Consider the following 24345-nt stretch of genomic DNA (forward strand, 5'->3'; position numbering starts at 1 on the left):
TAACTCATTTCATGTATAGTTATAAAATCATGCATTTTAGAAAGGGTCCACTCATAAATATTTTGTCACCGAACAGCCGTTTAAACTAAGGAGGATGGGGTCGCCATTAACAAACGCACCTAAGCACTTAAAAGGACCAATTAGTAAGACCCTACTAAAATGATTGAATTTGGGGAAACGAAGCGTGAATTTGGAATTAGAGTGTCGAAATACCTTAAGAAGGGTCTTGGGCAAACTTCGTAAAAGTCAATGTCGGAATATTCCAACTAGATCTGGGTTAGGTCAATTGGTCAACGGGTCAGGTCAATGGGTCAATAGGTCGGGTCGACATGGTCTGTCGGAAAACCCATTGAAAATTGGAAAATTTTCTGGAAAACTGGGAAATTTTCAAAACTTTCATAATTTCGTCGTTTCTTAACCAAATTCAACCTATAATAAATCAAAACAAAGCTAGAAAAAGCCTGAATCTCACCTAAAAGTCACATAGATCATCAAAAACTAGGGAAAGTTCAAATAGATATAACTTCTTCAATGCTCAATGAAATCGAGTGATTCAAAAATAAAAATCATACTTCTCGACGAGACGAAGGGAATGATACCTTTCTCAATGGCTAACTCATCATGGTTTGGTCGAAAAATGGCCTGCAAACTCGCAGACTTCGTTAAAAACTGGGAAATGGCTTCCCAAGTTATTCATGTGTTCAAACATCACCAAGGCTCTTAAAACTACACTAATCGTACTCCAAAACATGATCTAAGAAGTTCTAGATAGTTTTTGAGGCTTACCTTCGCCGGGAACAACAAGAACTCACCTCGAGAAACCTTGAACAATGGCGGTGTCACTGTGTAGCGAGATAAGGGGAATGTGGGACCTCGGCCTAGCCTGGGTTTGTGATGTGAAGGTTCTGAGGGTGGTGGTGTTCGTTGGAGTGCGAGCCGCTGATAGTGAAGGTGATGTCGTTGTTGTTGTATATTGGCTGTGCTCTCTAAGAGGGAGAGAGTTACAAAGAGAGATGAGGGTGTTAAGAGAGAAAATAGAGTTTAAGAGAGAGAGCTAAGGGAGAAAGAGAGTCATGGGGAAGAGGGGATTCGGGGAACAAGGAAATATATGTGGGCCTTAGTGGCTCACAAAATAAGACCACTAAAGATGAATCATAAAATATCTCTCGAAATATGAAATTACTGAATTACCCTCGATGTATCAAAATTCGAAAAATCTTCGTTATAGTTCCGAATTTAGTTGTGCTTGCGTTTATGTGTTCGTAACAGTGAGTACTACACAAATACGACAAAAGAATGGGTCAACTAATTCTTTTGGAAATAAAATACAGTAAAATTAGGGACAAGTCCTAACATAAAAAAAAGAAAAGGTTTCAATTAATATTATTAGATAAAATAATAAAATATTATTATATATGTGATAAATAATATATAATATTATAGTTTGTTTACATCTTGCCTTTTAGTTCGACATTATACCAAACGCTTCGCTAAGTTAGTCTAAGTTAATCTATTATAAGCCAGTCCAACTTAATCACAAAAACTAGTTTAGTCCAAAATAATCAGGACAACAAACGCACCCTAAGAAGTTATGTAACGTTTTTACAGCTCTGGAAGACAAAGTGAGTTTTGTTTCGTATGGAAATGAAATAATTTATGCCGAACAAATTGGGCTTATTATATTTGTCAGTCCAAACGGGAAGTCAAGTCCAAAAAGACCAACGGGCTTCATGATCCTCTAAACATTGGCCCATCCATTCTTCTCCCTCTCTCTCTCCCCGTCAACAAACGCACTCATTAGGTCCTCTCCCTCCACAGACAAAACGAACCCAGAATTCCACTCTCACACTCCCTGCAATCCACCTGCAAATCCTGAATTGCAGAAAACAATGAGTGAATTTCTGGACCTCGAATCCCAAGACGGGGTTCGAATGCCATGGAACGTAATCCCAGGCACGAAGCAAGAGTCCACCAACAGCGTAGTCCCAGTCTCCGCCATTTACACTCCGATCAAGCCATTCCCCTCCATGCCCGTCCTCCCCTACGCTGCCCTCCGCTGCCGTACCTGCCGCTCCGTCCTCAACCCATTCTCCACCGTCGATTACGCCGCCAAGATCTGGATCTGCCCTTTCTGCTTCACCCGCAACCACTTCCCTCCCCACTACGCCTCCATCTCTGATGAGAACCTCCCGGCCGAGCTCTTCCCCCAGTACACCACCATCGAATACGACTCGTCGCTCGAGAAACCCACCTCACCTCCGGTCTTCATTTTCGTCGTCGACACCTGCATGGTCGAGGAGGAGCTCTCGTTCCTCAAGTCCGCTCTGTCTCAGGCTCTGGGTCTACTCCCGGACTACTCTCTCGTGGGGCTCATCACTTTCGGGACCTTCGTTCATGTCCACGAATTGGGTTTCTCCGGTGTCCCCAAAACTTACATTTTCAAAGGATCCAAGGACGTCAACAAGGAGCAGTTGCTTGAACAGATGAGTTTCTTTCTCAAGAAGCCGAAACCGGCTACTGGGGTCATTGCTGGGCACCGTGACGGGTTGAGCACCGAGAGCATTGCCAGATTTTTGCTGCCCGCTTCGGATTGTGAGTTTGCACTTAATTCAGTGTTGGAGGAGTTGCAGAAGGACCCTTGGCCAGTGCCCGCGGATCAGAGGGCCACCCGATGCACCAGCACTGCCCTTAGCGTTGCGGCCAGCTTGTTGGGAGCTTGCGTGCCCGGTTCTGGGGCTCGGATTATGGCATTTATTGGCGGGCCTTCCACAGAAGGCATGGGTGCTGTAAGGATTCTTAACTATTTATTTTTGTTGGCACCGAAACTTAAGATAATAGAGTCTCCTTGATTGATACTAAAATGTTTTTTGCTACAAAGATCACTGTTAACAAGAATTGATAAGTTTACCAAAACTTAGAAGATAGAGATTTTATCCCTGGTTGGTAGTTGGTTGGAAGGTTGTGGTCGATTTTATATGGTTTGCTTCCTAAGGAACTTCTTTGGCAGCGGTACTGCTACTTGGGATCACTAGAATTCATTATAAGGGACCTATTTTACCTAAATTGTTTCTTTGTCTTCTTATCTCGCTTTTTGGTCCTTCGGTGTTGTTACTTTTTTACTGCTTTCCTTAAAGGGGTCATTGCGATTAAGAGATTAGAGAATGAAATGACAAACAAAACGGGCTAATGCAAATGCTTAGTTATTGAACATTGGCAGTTTATAATTCCTTTTTGGCATTATGTGTTTTCTGACATTTTGACTTATGCAAATGGTTGTTTTTCTCTATGTACGTTCAAATGCTTAGGGTTGGATGGAAAATTGTAAAGCTTTTTCAGTAATATGTGTGTAATATCGCATTTTGGCTTGTCTAATTGGCTGTTTTGCTCAACATACACGGCCAATGAAAGTGGGGCTAAGGGTGTCCTTATCTTTTTCACATTTAGCCCTGTGAACGTTCTTTGCTTGACTACAAGTGGAACTACCTTGACTTGCGTTTTCCAACTGCTCACCCCTCGCCCTCCCCTTTCTTTCATGGATATGGTCTATAAGTACCATGTGATTGTTTAAACCTATGGCCAGTATGCCACTACCATAACTGTTGACAATCTATTCATATATGGTATGCCTCTTCTATATGCTTTGTTTTCAAAGTTTCTTGATTTTTAATTATTTTCCTCCAAATTTTAATTTAAATGGTTGAGATGGTAATTATTAGGTAGTTTAACCATGTAGTGCGTGATGTTTCTTTTGCCATAGCATGATGGCAATTATACTTTACCTTTTTAATTACTAACTTGTTACACTGATTTTTCTGCTTGCGATCTTTTGTAGATTGTGTCGAAAAACCTATCTGAACCCATTCGTTCTCACAAGGACCTAGATAAAGATTCTGCCACACACTTCCATAAAGCAGTGAAGTTCTATGAGGGACTGTCAAGGCAGCTTGTAAACCAAGGACATGTTCTTGATCTTTTTGCTAGTGCCCTTGACCAGGTGATTTTCAAGTTTGTCTCTACTTTTTTTGTAGCGATGATTATCCAAGTACTTTGTTTCTTTTCCTTCATCTTGAATCAGTCCATACATTTCTGTATTTTTATGTATTCATACCAATTCTAAAAAAGAAGAATTGCACGAAAAGCCCCAAGGATTCAAGTTTCCAACATATTCTATATGGTTTAACAACTTGTAATGAATTACTGTAATAAAAGAAGAGTAAAGATTAAAGCTCGCTAACCTCAAAGTCTTTCAAATTCTACAAAATGATATTTCGAACTTATTGGATAAGAGAAGAAGCATACATTTTCCATGGATATGTTATGAAAGTTAGATAGCCTGTAAAGATGCGGATAGGATGCATAGAAAAGAGGCTCTCCTACCACCAGTCTCACTAATCTTCTACACTCCCCATCATTGCACGAAGATAATGGAGAGGGGAAAGGTACCCTTTGAAATATGTTTCCAATGTCCTTGACTAGACCCTTTAACCATAATATTAGAGTTCCACTAAGTATATATTTTCTTTTAAGAAAACTATCCCAAAGAGAATTCTTTTAATAGGAATCTCCACTACCACTTACGAAAGATGGCAACATTTCATTTATCCCAGTTGTCTATCCTCCAACTACCCTATCTCAGGAACAAGATAGAACCTCCAATGTTACTAAATGTTTTTCTTTTTAATCTTTGCCAACTATAGTAATCTTTGGCGTTCGGACATTTAATTTGCCTGTTATAAATCTTTATTGCAATACAATAATATGTAACAGAAAATGTTTAACATGCGTAGGACATCTATTTATGTTACTTTTTCTTTTCGGATGGGGTAGGTAATATGTTATTGTTAATTGATATGTAGGGGAATCCTAATCCCAAAAGAATTGATGTTAAACAATTTATTAAGCTTCTTGAGCTTGTACACTTGGGTTCCACAGATTAAATTGAAGGTGTCTTATTTGTTGGTGTTTTATGTTCATTTAAAATTATTTCTTGTTTCTTTTGCATGCTGTTTCCCCTTTCAGGTGGGGATCGCAGAACTTAAAATTGCAGTTGAAAGAACTGGAGGACTAGTTGTACTTGCTGAAAGTTTTGGCCATTCGGTGTTTAAGGACTCACTCAGACGTGTTTTTAAGTCGGGTGATTATGAGCTTGGTTTATCATCCAAGTATGGTTTCCTTGGTCAATCTCAAAATGGGAAATTGCTGTTGTTTATTTTCAAATTTCATTATGAACATTTCCCAGTAGATTTAGAAAACTTGCGCTTCTTGCTTGTAAACTTTTGGAATGTCGTTTGTGTTTATGTTCTGCTTTGGCTTTCTTGACATGTATATGTTATATTATTTATTTGTGAAAATTGAAAACATACTCTTCTGTTTTGTAAGTCTTTTAGGAAGTAAGTTCATTCACCTGGAAAAAAAAAAGGAGTTTTTAACAAAAGAACAAAACCAGAGGTGTAGTTCAAAGGTCACAGTGATACTAAAGGTGTATTAGAACTTTCACAACCCCAATTGGGGCCTTTGTATTCCCAAAACATTTTTTGCAGTTGTGAAGCAAACTTATCTATGATAGTTTTTTCTTATTGAAGTTTTTTGTGGTTTCTTTGTACCTATGCTTTCTTAGAATGTAATATATGATGCTGTGTATATGACTTGCAACATGATGTCTTCTTTTTCTGTACATCTTGCACAGCTGCTAAATATATCTTCACCCGTTTGTTTTACTATTAATAATTTGCTTATATATCAGTGGAATGGTACAGATACTATTTTGTCAGGTACTTTCTAGTCTAGTGTGGTGACTTTGTTGTTGAGCATAGTTTCAGATCAATAATTTAGGAATATAAGATTTGCTTTTGCAGTTTAGTTTTTTCTTTTATTTGTGACAAGGTTAAATGTTTTTATTGTTCTGAAAAGAAAATGAATTAGTTTTAGTTATAACAAATTTGTTGATAACGTGGCATTAACTCCAGTAATTTTTCATATAATTTGCTCCTTAAAAGAGTGCCTTATATTGTGCCAAGGTGCGGTGGACATAACACTGAAAATAATTTTCGTTGTTTCTATGTTATGTAGATGTTTAAATTTGTGACAAATCTTTACTGGCATTCTTATTTTTTATCTTTGATGCAGTGGTATATTTGAGATAAACTGCTCAAAAGATGTCAAAGTTCAGGGCATTATTGGTCCTTGTGCATCTCTTGAGAAGGTATAATCAACAGTATTTTGTTGATCTCTCTTTTTAGCTGGTCATGTTCTTAAACCTTATACTGGTGACCTTGTGCAGAAAGGTCCTTTGTGCTCGGACACGGTTGTTGGTCAGGGGAGCACTAGTGCATGGAAGATGTGTGGCCTTGACAAAGCGACATCTTTATGTCTAATATTTGAAATTGTTAAGAAGGAAATGCCAGATGCTACTGTTCAACCCACTAGCAATCAGTTTTACTTCCAGTTTCTTACTTAGTATGAACTCCTTGCTCACAGACTTTGAGCTATTATTTTTGTTTGTGCCTAGTATAGAAGGAAATATGTTTACTGATTGTAGATATTTTGCTACAGTTATCAGCATAGTAGTGGTCAAATGAGACTCCGTGTTACGACCCTATCAAGAAGATGGGTTGCTGGACCTGGAAGCCTTCAGGCAAGTTTTCAGTACTCGCTGTCCTCAATATATGATGCATTACTTGCAAAGAAAAATATTAAATAATGTGTCTGATATAATGAAGGTATTTCATCATGGAAAACTTTGCTTTTACTGAACCTTCACAACCGCTTTCGAATTGCAATGTTTAAGTATATTCTATTTGAATTTGATGTCCATATTTCTTTGATAAGTAAAACCTTTGATTCAAAAGAGACTATGGGGTTGGACGTATGGGCGTTTTGCTCCTTGTCATAATTTAGAGGAAATTCTTCTTTCATTGTTGAACTGCTTCAAAAACAATATATGCAACTCTCTCTCTCTCTCTCGCTCCTTTTAGTTTCATGACTTTAGTTTTTGACTTTTCATTGATTATGAGGGGAAGATAATAGTTTGTTATAGATTTGGAATAGTTTTGATGCCATGGGGGGGGATTACATACTAGTTATTGCAGCTTCATGAATTTGGTTTTACTTCCTCAAGTATCATTTTCTTTTCTTTTAAATTGTAATCTGAAGCTACTGGTTTATACAATAGGAGTTGATTGCTGGATTTGACCAAGAAGCAGCTGCTGTAGTCATGGCACGCCTAGTTTCTTTCAAAATGGAAACTGAGGTAATCTTTATTATTACATGGTTCTATACACTTGTCTCAGGTGTTGAAACCCAAATTTGTTGATAACAAATCTTATTAGATTGTCTTTTGTAAATTTTCTAATTGGAAATGGTGATATTGACCCCCAAAAAAATTTGAATTGCCGCTTCCATTTTTCCATCTCCCCTTTATCTGTTTCTCTCATATCTATATGGTCACTGACAGACACTCCAACAAACAAAACAAGGGTAAAACCGAATATGCGCAAGTACTAAAGTTAGAGAAAGAAGAAAATTTGAACATGATTCATGGGTAATGGAGCTTATTTGAATGTTGAAGAAAGAAATTCTTGTCTGTTCTCGCTCTGGAACCTGAAAGCCTCCTAGGCATATTTCTTTGAACTTATACAGGGCTGAGAAATGTTTATGCAAGAAAATTTATTTCCTTTTGGGTTAAAGTTCCTATAGGTTGTTTTTCAAGTCTGCCGTCATCCTGGGAAGGTTGAAACTACAGATGGAGTTCCAAATCCCATAAAGAATACATCAATTCATCACTTTATTCTTCTTTGAAGGAGTTTTTTAGTTTTAAGATAATTCATCACAGGACATTTAAATGAAGCTTTCATTTTTATCTGTTATTTATTAATCAATAGATATTGAAGTTTCAAAAAGCGTAATTTATTAAAGCCTATATGATTGCTGCGTGTACATGTGCATGACATGCAAAGGAAATGAAACAGCGATCACTCATGCTGACAAGGTCTAGATTTAGAGATTGGGATGCTGACTCTCAGCAGAAAAAAAAACAACAATGAACCATAGATATTTTCACTCTTAGTTTCAGTATCATTTTTATTTTTAAATCCAATGGCTGTAGCTGAATGGTAAAATGTTGTGTCAATGTAAAGACCAAAAACATACGGTGGAAGATGTAACAAATAATGGAATTTTTAGCTCATCACCTTGTAGTCCTAATTGTAATGGATTATTGTGCTGATGACTTGTGGCGATGTCAAATTTCTGTGTGAAGTTAACATAGACAATTGCTATAATCTATTATCCACACATCACTCTGTGAAGAATCATTCTCATATAAAGAATACTCTATATAAGAAAACCAAAAGAAAGCATACATCATGTGATAATTTTCCTTAATGTAATCTTTTCCATTTGAGCTTTTGAATAGTTGTTCTCCAAACTCTAGTGCGACAAGGTAACTGGCAATAGAAATGAACAGAGACATACGTCAGTGCCCAATACAACCATGCTATATAGTACTTTATTTGTTTTGCATATTTGATGTGGTAAAATCGCAAAAGAGTCGTATCCTTTTAATCAATACGTTTTGGGTTGCTTTCGTGAGAAGTGATTTTCAGCACTCTTGATGTTTTATAACATGTGTGTGTATTATTTTGTAAAATATGACTGATTGCTTCACTAATCTTTTTGTCATTTCATGAAATATCCAGGCAGAGTTTGACCCTATAAGATGGTTGGATAAATCATTGATACACATGTGTTCTCGGTTTGGAGATTACCAAAAGGACAGTCCCTCTTCTTTCAGTTTATCTCCACGGTTTTCAATCTTCCCTCAATTTATGTTTCATTTACGGCGTTCTCAATTTGTGCAGGTATATACCTCTATGTGTATGTCACATTACTTCTAATTTCAGCATTGTTCTTATCGTTGTTATCTATTGTATAGATATTGTGATTAACGTCAATTGAACTTGTGTTGCAGGTTTTTAACAACAGCCCAGATGAAACAGCATACTTCAGAATGATCCTCAATCGAGAAAATGTTACCAACTCAGTTGTGATGCTTCAGCCTTCGTTGATTTCATATTCATTTCATTCAGGCCCAGAACCAGCACTTCTTGACGTCGCTGCCATTGCAGCAGATAGGATTCTGCTTTTAGACGCATACTTTACTGTTGTTATTTTTCATGGTTCAACCATTGCTCAATGGCGGAAAGCTGGATATCAGGATCTCCCAGAACATCAGGTAATGTTTTGCCGTCTTTTAGTTAAAGTTGATCTGAACAGCTTGTCTTTGCCTTGCATCTATGTTTCAAGTCTAAAAAGGTGAATCTAAAAGATCATTTCCTTCACAACTAAGTTCACCCTTATCGTGATATAAAATATAATGAAGGCTGCATCTAGATATCCAGCAGATCAAACATTAGATGCATTGTCCTCTTTGCATGATTCCTGATTAATTTTATATAAAGAACTATACTGGATGAAAACAGAGTAAAACATTGCAACTTGTTACTAAAGCCACTCCCTTGGGTTAGAGATGACCCTGCCTTGAGATAGCAGACTGATCTGTATATGTGTTAGTATTAGCACTAAAAGCTCTTGATTATTTATGGCATAATGTGGAATTTTCCATCTGTTTTTCTTTGGAACAATTTTTTTAACTGCCTTTGACTTATGACTACTTGATTGTGCAATGTAATACTATAATTTGTTACGTCTTTCTGCGGTAAAAGCGAAAACTCCATGATCAACTATCAAGTTTTGGTGCTTATCATGGTGCTTATCATGGACAATCAGACCTACTCATCTACCTCACTGAGTCTCATAAGTAACTCATATTTGCATAGGCCAATCCTATATTGGATTCAAAATTTGCCTTCGGCTCAATGGCTTATCTATTATCCTTGTATATGGCCCTTATTTGTTTTAGTCGATAAAATGACGAGTTGCGAATTAGCCAGATTCAGTTTTTATTTTGTTCTGTTTCTTTTACTCCAAAGTTCAAACAAATAAAGACCCTTGAAGGAAACTGTTGCTTTTAATTCTGATATAAGTAGAAGGTTCAATGCTAGAAAACTTCTTCAAAATATTACGTCCACTAAAACAGATATCTGCGTCCAGGCATTTGCTCAATTGTTACAAGCTCCTCGTGATGATGGAGATCAAATTATTAAGGAAAGATTTCCAGTACCCCGCCTGGTGATTTGCGATCAGCATGGTTCTCAGGTAATTCTGATGCTATCTTGTAGTATGGACGTTAAACAAAAAAACCTGTATATCTGTGGTAAAAATGCCTTGGCATTACAATCATCTCTAACGTATGAGTTGGCCCAGGTATTGTCATTGTGTTATTTTTTTACGAACCAAGCCTCTTTTTCTTTGATGATTTATAGAGAGGAATTATATTTCTGGCATTGATATTTTGATACGTTATTCCAGGGTATTCTTGGTTTGAATCCGTTGTCATCATTCCTTGTTTTGGCACAAGTCAATAGGAAAATAAGAACGAACCTGTTTTTCACTAGATACTCATTTGGCGTCACTGATCCCCCTTCCTTTATGTAATTACACAGGCCCGTTTTCTTTTGGCAAAGTTGAATCCTTCTGCGACTTATAACAACGAAGCTCCACTTCCGGGAGGGGATGTGATCTTTACCGACGATGTCAGTTTCGAGGTCTTCTTGGATCATCTCCAGAGATTAGCAGTTCAATGATACACAAGAAGGTATCCTGCAGTTTTGTAGCATTTGTTTTCTCAATTGCTTGTACAGTAAGGCATACGAATTAATTTAAATTTTGATTTGGTTTGGGCTCTATAATATACGGAAGCTTGTTATGCTTCTATTCTCATAATAATTCATATGTATTTGATCAAATGCAATACCTTGTTGTAAAACCAAATATCAACAGTATCTCCGAACGCGTCGGGAATTCGATTCCCTCTACGAACAGCTCCTCTTTTTCTCATATCCATGCCTGCCGCGATAAAGTGGTGTGCCGGTGTTTGTTATGGAACTGATCAAAACCGTTGAGCCCGAATTTCTACGTCACGTTGGTTTGGCCAAGTGTTGTGTTTGGCATTGCCAATTATGTAACGATTTTAAGTGTTGTACAAATTTTGACATTGAGTGACCCTTATCATCCTTGATGCATGGCCAAAGCAAAATTTAATGTTATTTTCGTGTTACAATGAAAATGAATCGAATCCTGAACCTATCCTCGTTCTCATCCCAACACGTCCGAGAAAATGAATCGAATCTTGAACTTATTCTCGTTCTCATCCCAACACGTTGGAGAATATCTAGCTGGTAATAATATACACTGCTTAATAAAACATTATTTTTACTTCAAAATGTTGTTGACAAACATTTTTGTCATATTACTACACCTTATTGATTTCCACACTACTCCATAATAGTTTAAGCCATGATCTCAAGTTTACAAGAAAACCAATGGTTTCCAGCCGCAGCAGTACTAAGATCATATGTAACAAGGAGAAAAAAAAAAAAAAAAAAAAAAAAAGAGGAAGCTCCCCCAACGGAAATTTTAGGGTACGTAATTCCTTCGCGAGTTGTTTGGCTGACGATAAGAAGTCTCCTTACGTTGGATCTTGACCGGGTAAAGATTTGGAATCTAAGCAACCCTTGTAGCTGCTCATGAACTTGGCTATAAACTCTGGGAGCGAATGAAAATAAATTTATGTATAAGAAGTGGCAAATCTTTAGATTGCAATTGTGATGGACATTGCAATGCTTGTGTTATATACACATAATGCGCTTATAGGGCAACGTCCTCTTGCCAGACTTATGTTGTCAGAATGTGAATCTGAACTACACATTCAAATCTGAATCAACCCAATCAATGATCTAGATTCATAGTCTAGTAATATAAGCATCTTATGTTGCCACGCAGTATGACAATATAACATTTCCGTGCATCTACATATATAACACAAATCAAACCAGTTCATGAGATTATATTAACTTTCCAACAGTTGTTTTACCTTCAATTCTCAAGAACTGTTGAACGTACTTTATAGATTGTTCGGCGGGCCTTTTACCCGTTTCCCCGTGATCGTGCCGACTGAGTGCCAATGCTTTGTCACTCTCAAACATATATTTGTCGTTCCTCTGCATGATTCAAGAGAAAACCATATTTTGGTGACATTAGTAGTTCATTATTTAACACCTATCAAAACAATTTGGCCTGTAAGGTTTGTAAGTTTCGTACATTGTATTCGTCATACATGCTGTCAACTCGATCCTGCAGGCTGCTGTCCACATACTTCTTCAGCTCTGCTACTAGGGACTGCATAAGAATTAGAACAAATTTGCTTCATAGTATTATTACTTAAATTACAGACATCTAATATAAGGGCAACAATGTGCTTACTTTGAAAATGAATTCGGGAGATACGCCATGAACTATAAGATTCCGAAGCTTTCCGCGGATTATATATAGCCTGCCAAAAGATGCAGATCATTTCATTTGCAGAAGTTGCAAAGTTTATCTTAATTCTAATCTATTCTACAGTTTAACTGGGCTAAGCTCCATTCGACTTTTGTACCGCCATCTCACAACAAAGGATGTGAGATTCACTAAATATCGCGAGGGGCAGGTTATAAACTTGTATATAACAGGCTCATACAATAATATGTATCTCGGAAATTTGAGAACTAGGCAAACTGAGTTTTCCGAGGCACATATTGTATAGTTTACTCTTACTGCAGAATATTTTGTACTAAGAACAAAATATATAGCCAACAATTCAAGGGAGCGTACTGTTTTGGGCTTTGCTCTTCAATCATATTCTTGGCAATATCTGCAATATTATCTTCCCAACCTGTCAAAATTACTTGATCTTCTTTAAAAGGATAGCTGCATGTACACCGTTTCAGAGCACACCAAGAACACGTAAATTAATATGAGTGGCAAAAACAGTTGACGGAAACTAGTTTTTTCCTTATTGATTACCTTTTCTTCCAAGAAGCCTCGAATGAACGAATGGCTAGACGGATGTTATTCTTAGAATTTTGGGCTAACCTTTCAGCCAATTCATGTGGCAAATCTATGCCTTCTTTTTTAGATATGAATTTTAGAACTTCAACAATCTGAAAATGCAGAAAGTAAACTAAATGATCAAACTCTTTGGAAAACAGCAAACTGAAACATATTAAATTCAGGAAACACATAATTATGTACCCCTTGTTACGATTTACTAGTTTCCCACCTCATTCTTCGAAGGAGGTGAAAGTTCAAAGACTGTGCAAAGCGATTTGATTGCCTGAAGCTTTGAGACATCTGAGCAGCAGAAGAATATCTTATTACACCCTTTATACCTTTCTAAAAGCCACTTTATATACAGCAGGGCATCGGTTGATAGCTTGTCTGCCTCATATAATATTATTGCTGCACAAACATGTATATTTGTATAAAAATAGGCAAAGGCTTTATTCCTGCACCAATTTACTCAGCTTAGTTTTAGAAGTAAATCAATTTGTACTGATTTTAATCTAAATATATATACCTCGGCAGTTGTCAAGGCTGCACGGCATAGATTTGTTCAGCGTATTGTCCTGTGTTTCCTTCATGAGTTCGACAATCACATGCTTTTCATAGCCCTTCAGTTCAGAGAGATTCACTTCTACATGTTGAGGAGATTGCTTTACATGTACTTCTATACTACCTACCATTTCACCCTATGAGAAGAAAGATACAAAGAAGAAAAATCGAGTAAAAGGTCGATGTTTTGTTATATCATGCAGCACAGAGTGATTAACTACAGACTAATTGTCATTTGTGATTATGAACCCCTAAATCCACCCAAGAATGTTATATGTACTAATATAAATGTTGGTGAAATTAATTGATCAAGTAAATATTGAGGATAAAGTAAATTACCTTGAGGTTGAATGCCTTGAACTCTTCTCTGGCCTGATAATATGTTTCAAAGAAAAAAATTAAAAGATTGACATGAATAAAAGCTGCAAATAAATCAACGTGAAACAGAGTGAATCATATCTACATACATGTATTGTGTCGCGTCCAAAAACCTCTCGAAGCATAGCCCAGATCATCGTTCTCTTCCCCACTCCTGGCGGTCCTTCAAATATGAAATGTCCACATCCTCCTTCTTTGGCCTGTGTTTTTAATTTCAATGCACAAATTAATTTGAGTAGTTGATAAGATAAAAGAAGTGCATAAAATAAAAAAAAGAAGAGTTGTTGATGTACATGCATACCAAAGCCTGCAGCTGAGTTGCTTTGTCTCTATTGCATATGAAATCTTCTAAGCACAGAGGCTGGTACTTGTCTGCCCATGCATACTCCTTCTCGGCTTCACTCATCACCTTAATTTGATCATTTCTCGGCGCATCAACATCAGCTGCTGCTGCTCCTCCTGATCGCACTCTTTTCCTCAATGGCTTCTCTTTGTTAGATTCGTTGCTACTCGTCCTGACCTTCTTCCTCTCTCTGCTCTCCTCCTCCACCAAAGAAAGCTCTGTAATTGTCGATGATGAGGAGTTAACTACAGGTGGTTTGAGGGGTTTCATTGCGGTGTACATTTCCGGCCTAAGCTTGTTGCTCTTGCTTTTCGAACCAAAGCAAGAGCTCCACTCTCGCATTTTGAACCCCGAAAAGAAGGTGGAGATTGAGTTCCAAGAACCATGAGAGGTATGGCTTTCACGCCCGGGAGTACTAATTGGATGCTTAGGGACAACGAAGTTCGGATACGTGAGTCCCCTAATGTAATAGGGACTATATTTTGAGCTTCTTTCCTCATCAATCTCAAAGTTACAATAGTCTTGAAGACTAACTTGCTCTACTCTCTTGTGAAGCTTGTTCACATCTTTCACAATGTGCGCGTTATTGTGAGCCTCGAGGCTTTGCTCTGTGAAGTTCGAATTCCGTCTCTTCCTGATAAGTTTTCTGAACTTCCTTCTCCAGGAAAGCTTGGCAGAAGTGATCTTCGACGCAGGAGCTGTGCATGCAGAGTGGTTCGCAGGAGGGAGGTTTTCCGGGAGAGTGTACTGCGAAGGCCATGCTTTTTTGAGCCGTGGGAAGGACGAAGAGCGGGAGATGATTGACGGGCTTGGCATTGTGCGGCAGAGCTGCCTCTGCAACTTCAATTGTTTCGTATCGGATGACAATATGATGATTGCGAGAATTGGAGTTTCGGTTTTCGTTTTTTATGAAGGAGATTCCGAAGAGGTTTCCATGAATTTAACGAAGAAAAACGATATCTTCATGGCCTGATAAACTATATTTTGAGTCTATAAAACATGCAGCAGCCGGCCGATATAGAATATACTATGCGCCTAGGACTCATAGAGAAATTTAAATAGTATGGGGTCACGTATCACATCGGAAATTTTATGAAGTTAAACTTCCTCTCGTATTGAATAGGTCTACTGTTAATTTGATCAAGGCCTTCGTATAAACCTCAACTTATTATAAGTGACTTGTAACTCAGTTGGTTAAGAGCATTTGCTTTTGCACTTGAGGTCCACTTTTGAACCACCTTTCCATACTTTTACAGATGGTACGATGCATATTATGAGACAATATCAGTATCGGCGTTAAGATTAGTGTTAACAGTTTACCCGTCTCTCAAAAATCTTATATGACCAATGTGAGGCGTGCTTCAACATGTGCTGCCAAATTTGTAAATCTGGCTTTGATTTCTTCTTGCTTGGGAGCTTATATGCTTTGAACATGCCAGACAATTATTTATATTTTTAATTTCTGCAAACAATAAAGAGAAACTTAATTATCAGAGTAATTATCAACACAATTTTTTTTTCTTTTAAACTACAAAATGCGGCATATTTTATTGGTTTAATTTGATGTACGAACAAGACAATTCTGCTGCAATATCCAATATTTTACAGGTTGTAAACCAATAATAATTAAAAAATGTTTATGGAGAGATGAAATTTCATCCTATGTAGATTCTGGATTTTGGGGTTACATTAGCCTTCAAATCAAATGTTCCTTTTGGTTTGTTTTATGTTTTCTGTCACTATTTGATTTCACCCACATTTTCCACAGGTGCCAAAAGAAATCTATCATCATTCAGCTCTACCAATCCACAGTATAAACCCTAAATTCAGGAACTCATGATAGCAAATTTGCAACACCGAATGCTGGTTTCGCAAACAGTGTCATTTCGGATTGGATTAACTTTCAACGACAAATTTTTTTATTTTATTTTTAGGTTTATCACATAATATATTCAGTTTGATGAGTGATAACTTAGTAGAAGAAATCTAGCTACTAATGACGTATGGAATTACTAAATATAGGTGACCTCAACATCTAAAGGTTACATAAAACCACGGTCTGCTTCAAACCAACAAAATGAATGCCGAGTAACTGGCAAACTTTATTAGGATTGTGTTGACCCTAAAAACTACATAACCTACGTGGCGCATAGGTCAATAGCTAACTGCGTCCTTTAGTTGAATGCGGGGCGTGCCAACTCAACGACCGAGCTCGATTGGTGAGCAAATGATTGCAGTGGCGATGTTGGACGCACTGCTAACTTCTTATCTTGCAATTGCAGTCGAGGAAGGAACTCGTCTCGGCCTTTGGGTTCTAGAGCTTGAAGACAAAGCTGTTAGTTTCTGTGAAGTTCAATAAAAGTTTGGCTTTCAATGTGTCGAACGGGATAACTTGATTACACCTTACTTTGTCAAGAAGCTAAGGAGTCAACATCTTCCAATAGGGACTCAAAGGCTCATTGCTGATGGGAACTTGGAGTAGAGCTATTCCTACAAATTGCAAGGTACTCCTCGATCACTTGACTCCACAGCTCCAGAACTATTTCTACAAATTGCAAGGTATGCTTGACGAAGTTATGAAGGTCAATGTTTTCTCAAAGATGAGAGGGTTTCGCGTAGAGCAAGAGTTTGTGCAAGGCAGATTTGTGTGTTACGTTGAAGGTCTCCTGGTGCCAAAGTAGAATCCTACTTGGATTGCATCTCCTCAGCATATCTTCGTCCAATAACAAATCATCTTCCCATCTGGATCGAATTTGGTCACTCCTACTAGACTTGTGACTCTGAACCTCATCTTTCCTTGGTACTCAATTCATTTCTTGCTCTAATCACATTCTTGGAATATTACGAATCTTACTATGCCATCTTGATCTTTAAAGACTCTTGACTAAACTAAGACTTAGCTGATATTCTCACGAAATCAGTCATTAATTCAAACTCGGCCAATCCACTTTGGGATAGGCTTCTATTTAAACAGACTGGGACTCCTATCTAACTTTAGGCTAAGCCCATTATCTTACTCGGCTCAAATCTATTATTTTGGGTCCCATACGTTGCCCACTCGCTTCTAAAACCTTAGGCCAAGAGGTTCTGAAGAAGTGAAAACACTATTCGGCCAAGGACACCTGGCTAATCGTTCTGAGTTACTTAAGACCCACTAACTTGATAATTTAATGGACTCGATTCCTGTATCTGCACCACTTCCCCTCGACTACCACAAAACACCACGTGTCGAGTTTCCACGGCGTCTGTCCGTCTTCGGCGGTCTCATGCGTTCCACGCCCCAAGTGCGCAGACGCCGAAACACTAATCTTGAGAGATTGTGCCTTGAAAACCAGACATCATCATCATCGTGCATAATGGGATACTATAGTGACGGCTCAAACCCTTCCAATTCCAAGAAACCATGATGACAAGGGGATTTATTCCGAGATTTACTCAATAAACGGTCATAAATTCTCGAAATCTTCTCTTCTTGTTTTACTGGTACAGTAAATTCATTTACCGTACCAGCATCAGAAGACGCAGCCACCACATATTGATTCGCTAGTTAGATCACACACCATTTATGCATATCAGAGAGAGAGCTGAAGAGTAAACTCAGTCATAATAACACTAACAAAATAGGAGCTGCAGGGAGCAGAAATACATGTAATATAACATTACAAAATATTGCAACACAGATGCATCTCCATATCAACGCAGAGAGACAACCGAGAAACGAGAGAGATATTAACTAGCAATCAAAAATTAAACACCCAAAAGCAGAAATCTACTCTCACATTTTGCAACAAACAATCTTTCCCAATATTGCAATAAACATTAAACTCCAAAATTATACGCTCGCCATATCAGAAGACAACGTCAAAAAGGTGTCTCCACGGTCAAGCTACGACGGCACCGCTGGTTCTTTGGACATGGCTCCTGGAATTCAAGCCTAATACCATCCTCTGCATTCTAAGAGTCAGAAAAAACAATTGGAGAAAAAGAAGCTGAGAATTCGACGTTGGCAGATGACCGGGGCAAGCCCTCTAGTAAAACAATGCTATTCTCCCAAGGATTTTTGTTGCTACCAAAGCATTGGAAAGTAGAAAGAATCATTTTTTGCAAGCCGCTTCCATGTTGAAGCAAAAACCTTGCAAACTTAATCACACTCTCAGAGATCATATCTTCGTAAAGATGAATGTTCACCACCTTTAAGTGGCATAGGAAGTGACTCAAAGTTTGAGCTTGACTTTCCCAGTATTCCTCTTCAGTGCAATCAGCATTGTCCAATAAAATGTTCATCCATCTCTAAAATTTGATTTTGAAGTACCAAGTGAGTAGAGTGTCGAATAAGTAATTACAGGATTGTCATTTTCTGGTTACTTTAAGGCGCAGAAGTAATATAAACACACACACATGAAAGGATCAGAGAATTTTAGAAATATAAAATTAAAGTTATGCCACAGGCTCACAACTTACAGCATTGTCTTCTCGACCATTTACGTCAATTCTGAGAGAATGGAGCATGGGAGAGCTCTTGAATAGGCAAGCAAGCCCTGGGATATCTGGTTTTTGCAAAGAACCAAAGGAAATGTGCATGGTCTTAACTTTCATAAATGAGAACCGTAGGCCACCTCCATAATAAATTTCAGACAAAATCTGCAAAATTAAATAAGCTACATAAATGTACGATGACTAAAAAGAAAGAAAGAATGTCACAAGTGTAAGTAGGAAAACTTGGTGCGGTATCTATGTAGATCACAACCAAGATCTCTGGCATGCCCAAACAATACAAAACCATATATACAATATTTTTACACACACATACGTGTGTGTATATATAGAATACATGGTGGTCCAAAAATCACAGTGTACACTCCGCATAAGTGTATTTTTTCTTCTAGCGTTGAGTACACAATGACAAGTTTTGGGGTTACTTTCTGTTTGAGAAACTACAATAAGAAAAGACCAAACAATAAAATGTTTGGGCATTCCATTAAGTCCCAACATAGAGGGAAAAAAACTGGTTTGATTGAGTTCCAAAAGTGGACCCATGTACTAGCCCATTTAGACATTTAACAGAAGCACAAACAGTTTAGCTAGGGTGGCTGCAAGTGTAAACATTCTAATATCTACGTAGTAAATTGAAAGACGTACAAGATTATGTCTCTTTTTGATAATCAGGGCCTATGCAAAGGTTCTCAACTTCGGATAATGCACAGAGAAGATTGACGGCAACTCTCCTTTTCGTCATTCCGCTATTGGGCTGAAGCCAACCAGATAGATTCGCTTTTAAAGATTTCAATGATCTCAATGTTGAAATTAGCAACCCATTTAAAGATTTTCAGATTTGGGGCAAAAATTGAAACAACTTTTGACGTCCAAACTCTCCAGTTTCAATCCAGAAACTTCCAGGCTGTTTGCATGCATTCCGACAACTTGTACATGTTGAATGTTTAATTTTTAGATGAGTTATTCCTTGACAATCCATTAAACTCAAATTCTCAAGAAACGGGAATGAAGAACCTGAAAGTAAACACCCAACTGAAGCACTCTCCAAGATCTCCACAAATATTAAACGTAAGGAGCGAAGACTCATAGCCCCGACATAAGAAGATGGAAACCCGAACTGTGAGTCTGAAATTGCTGGGCTATTGCCCATCAGATTGAGGCTTCTCACAGAATCACAGCTGAACACACAGATAGGCAAATCGAACTTGTCACCCAAACTGATTTCAAGTGTAGGTTCTTCAATGCTATGCCTTACCACCCAATCAATGCAATCATGCAAACAAGAACAACTCAAATGACCCTGAACCCTAAACATCTTTATCCTAGAGTTTTGATCGCGGCGTTGCAGCAATGAACTTATGAATTCAAAATTCTTTTTCCGGGATTTCAAGGGGTTCATGCTGTAGAAGTCTAGGATAGGAAAGGATGCCCATAGAGAACTCCATCTTCGAGATAAAACACTGGTTCGTGCAACAAATTTGATGGGTAAAAAGGAGAGTATATGGTGCTGTATGTCAGCCGGAAGACTACTGATTCTATCACTATTCTTCCATCATTGAATGTCTTTTCTTCCTCTATAATCTTTGCACCAATGGTTTCAATGGTTAATTTTTCAGGGTAACCAACCAAATTTTGATTCTTTCTTTCAGATCTTGTTTCAACTTTTAAAGGGAAACGAAAAGATCAAAATTTCAGGGTTTTCTTTGGGTTTTTGAGACTTACCTTTCCATGGCTATCCAAATCGAACTCACACAGTGACAGACAAGACATCAAATCAGCAAACCCACATTTTGATTGTTCAACTTTTGAGTGATTAGCGATTGTTTGCCGTCCAAATTGAAGGAAAACCTCGAGGGTTCTTCCGATTTGTCGCTCTGGCGCCATCGCCGTTCTCGGCTTGGCCAGGTGGAAAGTGTTTGGGTTGGTACCGCAGGCGGGGTAACAGTGAAGAGAAATGGTTAACAGAGCTTCGATTTTTTTTTTTTTTTTTTTTTTTTTTGTTTTTTGTTTTTCTGTCCTCTTTTTTTATTTATCTAATCGATATATATTTGACCAAAAAAATAGAAAAAAAAAAACGACATTTATATATTTTGTTGTAATCCATAGGCCATTCATTGTGGATGGCCACTTATCCCACTACCAATCCATTGTTTTAAGCCAAGAAACATATCATAAATAAGCCTACAGAGAGGCAACCATAATAACAATACCAAGCAGTGTCAGGGGATAACCACAGCGACCCCTCCACCAAGTAGAGGCGTCATCCCCAGCACCACTACAACCCCATTAATGAGGGCACGGTAATCCGTCATTGTTCAATACATAGACCAACGAAGATGGGGGCCTAACGACCCAAACGACATCACTCATCTCCGAAAAACCAATCGATGCAATCTTGTGAGCCACGCCATTAGCAGACCGTGGCACCCAAGACCATCGGCAATCAATGAAATCCCCCCCCCCCCAACTGTTTAACCCGAGCCAACACCGGGTATGCCTCCCAACTACCCATAGACAGAGAGATAGAAAGACATTTAATCGCATCCAAGGAGTCTGATTCCAGAATTACATACCTTACACCCAACTCTGCACCAAGCATGCATTCGTGCAACAACGCAGAAGCTTCCGCTGCTGCAGCAGAAGGAGCAGTAATAGGATGCCGCGCAGCAGCCACAAACTTACTCTCCATGTCCCTCACAATCACTCCAACAAAACCCATCTTTGATGCCTTGGACCAGCTAGCATCCACATTAATCTTCACATAAGGGTAGGCCGGAGCACACCATCTCGTAACCTGCGAGTTCCTCCTGCCGTCGCCCCCTCCTCTATCCCCAGCCTTTGCCTTTGCACCATAAAAAGAGCTCACCATCTCCGAGACAGCAGCCAGGACCTTTACCGGGTTAATGGGCACCCCTTTAAAAACAAAATCACAGCGAGCTTTCCATATGCACCAACAGGTAAAAACAATATAAGATTGTCTCCACATTATATCTCCAGAGTTGCATAAGTTCGGAGAGAAAACCCCCTGAATCCATTCCGACCAAGAAGGGAGAGAAAGACGATCCATTTTATAGCCCAATGCCCCTCCAAACCAAATTGGCTCAACCCAAGAGCAAGAAAGGAAAATGTGCTCAATGGTTTCATCATGGCAGCAGCAAATAGGACAAGTAGAGGTTTGAGAGGACCTTCGTCGGAACAGTGCATACTGAGTAGGAAGACAATTGTGAACAGTAAGCCACAAGAAATGCCGCAACTTGGGGGGTACCTCCAGCTTCCAAATCCCCTTCCAAAACGCTTTGGGAACCCCACGAACAGAAGGCCGACGCAAATCCCTTCTCGCCAGCGATCTTCCTTGCAGCCATCTGTATCCCAACTTGACCAAATAAGAACCGTTTTTACTCATATCCCATATAAGCCTATCTTTACGACTTAAATCTCCAAGAGGCGTCTCCTTAATAGCCAGCATAGCCTCCCCCGATATGAAAGGCTGTAAAAAGCTAATGTTCCATCGCCCCGACTCCGGACAGATAAGTGCACTGACCCTTAAACTGGGAGTAACCGCAACCTGGCCTACCGGCACCGGGTGTCCAAGGGGCAAGGATGGAAGCCACCTATCCTGCCACACCCGCACCTCCTGGCCACCCAAGATCTGCCAATGGGAGCCTTCCCTAATCACTTCCCTGCCACAGATGAGGCTGCTCCACGCCCAAGAGGCCCGTCCACCCTTCTTCGCATCCCAGATCGAGCAATGTGGAAAATACCGAGCCTTAATCACCTTTGCCCACAACGAATCCGGTTCCGTGATTAACCGCCAGCACTGTTTAGCAAGCAGAGCATCATTAAATTCCTGAAAATTTCTGAAGCCTAAACCACCCATATCTTTGGGCAAACCCAAAACCTCCTTTGAAACCCAGTGAATCTTGTGGGCTCCCTCCTTACATCCCCACCAGAACCCAGCCACCAACGCATCCAATTCCTTACAAACAGCGGCTGGGAATTTGAAAATGCACATTGGGTATGCCGGGATAGCTTGGATAACAGCCTTAATTAAAACCTCTTTACCGGCACGGGAAAGAGTATTTTGTTTCCACCCTTGTAGCTTTTCCATTACTCTTCCTTTCACATAGGCAAGACCACGCTTTTTCGACCGACCCCAAATGGCAGGGACCCCCAAATATGTTCCCGGATTGATTACAACTGTCATACCAAGAGCGTTCCCCATCTAATCAGCATTCACCTTCGGAACGTTAGCCCCAAAATATACATTAGATTTCTCCAAATTTACCTTCTGCCCCGACGCCACACAAAAATTGTCCAGCAGGTGTCTCAAATTCCGGCAGTTTTTCATATCAGCCCGCAAAAACAGAAGGGTATCATCCGCAAAGAAGAGGTGAGAAATCACGGGTCCGGATCCACCCATCTTAACACCATCCAACCTACCTTGGTCAACCGCACCCTGAATCATTTTGGATAGAAGTTCCCCCACCAAAATAAATAAATAAGGAGAAAGAGGATCCCCCTGACGTAGACCCCGCGAGGGCACAAAAGACTTGCCAGCCTGCCCATTTAGGAGAACAGCGAACTTCACAGACGAAACACAGCCACTAATTAACGATCTTCAGCTACTGCAAGAACCCATTCTTTCCATTACCGCATTCAAAAAATCCCATTCAACCCTATCATACGCCTTCTGCATATCAAGTTTAATCCCCATTTCCAATCTATTCCGAGCTTTCCTTCCCTTCAAATAATGAAACATTTCATGCGCTATGCCAATGCAATCCTGAATTTGTCTACCCGCCACAAAAGCATTCTGAGAAGGAGAGATAATTTTAGGTAATAATACCTTCAACCGGTTAGCAAGAATCTTTGACAAGATTTTGTACGAGTAGTTGCACAGGCTAATCGGCCTGAATTGCGACACAACTTCCGGATTCGGGACTTTGGGAATCAGCACCACATGGGTCTGATTAATCAAACTCGAACCCGCCGCATCCTGAATCAAATCTCTAACTAAAGCAGAAACACCCTCCCTCACAATCTCCCAGTATGTCTGATAAAAGATCCCCTGGAAACCATCGGGGCCAGGAGCCTTTAGCCCTCCCATACTCCCAGCCGCCACCTTTATCTCCTCTTCCGTGATTGGTGCAATTAGCGCCTCATTCATATCTGGCGAAACCGAGGGATTAATGCAATCTAGCAACGACCCCCAATTGCGGTCCCCTGCCGAGCTAAAAACTGAAGTGAAGTGATTATCCACCAATTGGCGCACCTGAGACGGACTCTCCACCCAGTTCCCATTCTCATCCCTAAGCTTCACTATCTTATTTCTCCTCCGCCTCTGAAGGGTTGAAGAGTGAAAAAACTGAGTGTTAGCATCCCCCTCCCTCAACCATTTTACCCTCGATCGCTGGCACCAATAACTCTCCTCTTGGAGTCTTAGCTCATCAATCCGCCTAGAAATCTCCCTTATCTCATCATAGTTTGGTCCCCAGTCCCGCTGGAGCAAATCCAACTGGGAAAGAAGATCCTGGATCCTGCTACCTCGCCCCATAAACTTAGTGCGATTCCACCTGCTT

At 39.3% G+C, this 24345-nt stretch overlaps 3 protein-coding genes across 3 annotated transcripts; 1 reads left to right on the forward strand and 2 right to left on the reverse strand.

Moving 5' to 3' along the window:
• The first annotated feature begins 1767 nt into the window (after positions 1-1767).
• LOC137747367 (protein transport protein SEC23 C) lies at positions 1768-10865 on the forward strand. The gene is made up of 11 exons (XM_068487466.2): positions 1768-2786; positions 3833-3994; positions 5020-5162; positions 6127-6202; positions 6281-6456; positions 6553-6634; positions 7172-7249; positions 8697-8858; positions 8969-9232; positions 10111-10215; positions 10563-10865. Exons 1-11 carry the CDS (start codon positions 1890-1892, stop codon positions 10701-10703), a joined length of 2286 nt encoding a protein of 761 aa, XP_068343567.2. The 5' UTR covers positions 1768-1889; the 3' UTR covers positions 10704-10865.
• Positions 10866-11587: 722 nt separating this feature from the next.
• On the reverse strand, positions 11588-15088 carry LOC137747963 (replication factor C subunit 3-like). The gene is made up of 11 exons (XM_088678088.1): positions 14231-15088; positions 14019-14129; positions 13891-13923; positions 13517-13688; positions 13220-13398; positions 12964-13100; positions 12772-12867; positions 12382-12451; positions 12220-12297; positions 11993-12119; positions 11588-11664 (listed from the first exon to the last, which is right to left on the reverse strand). The coding sequence occupies exons 1-11, from the start codon at positions 15086-15088 to the stop codon at positions 11588-11590; spliced, it is 1938 nt and encodes a 645-aa protein (XP_088534214.1).
• A 3138-nt stretch (positions 15089-18226) lies between these two features.
• LOC148698437 (putative F-box/FBD/LRR-repeat protein At4g03220) lies at positions 18227-20650 on the reverse strand. The gene is made up of 4 exons (XM_088678091.1): positions 20489-20650; positions 19800-20312; positions 18734-18913; positions 18227-18562 (listed from the first exon to the last, which is right to left on the reverse strand). Exons 1-4 carry the CDS (start codon positions 20648-20650, stop codon positions 18227-18229), a joined length of 1191 nt encoding a protein of 396 aa, XP_088534217.1.
• Positions 20651-24345: the final 3695 nt, after the last annotated feature.

This window comes from Pyrus communis, chromosome 2 (assembly GCF_041283825.1).
Source record: "Pyrus communis isolate YQ-2024b chromosome 2, ASM4128382v1, whole genome shotgun sequence".
In the NCBI taxonomy this organism is placed as follows: Eukaryota; Viridiplantae; Streptophyta; class Magnoliopsida; order Rosales; family Rosaceae; genus Pyrus; species Pyrus communis.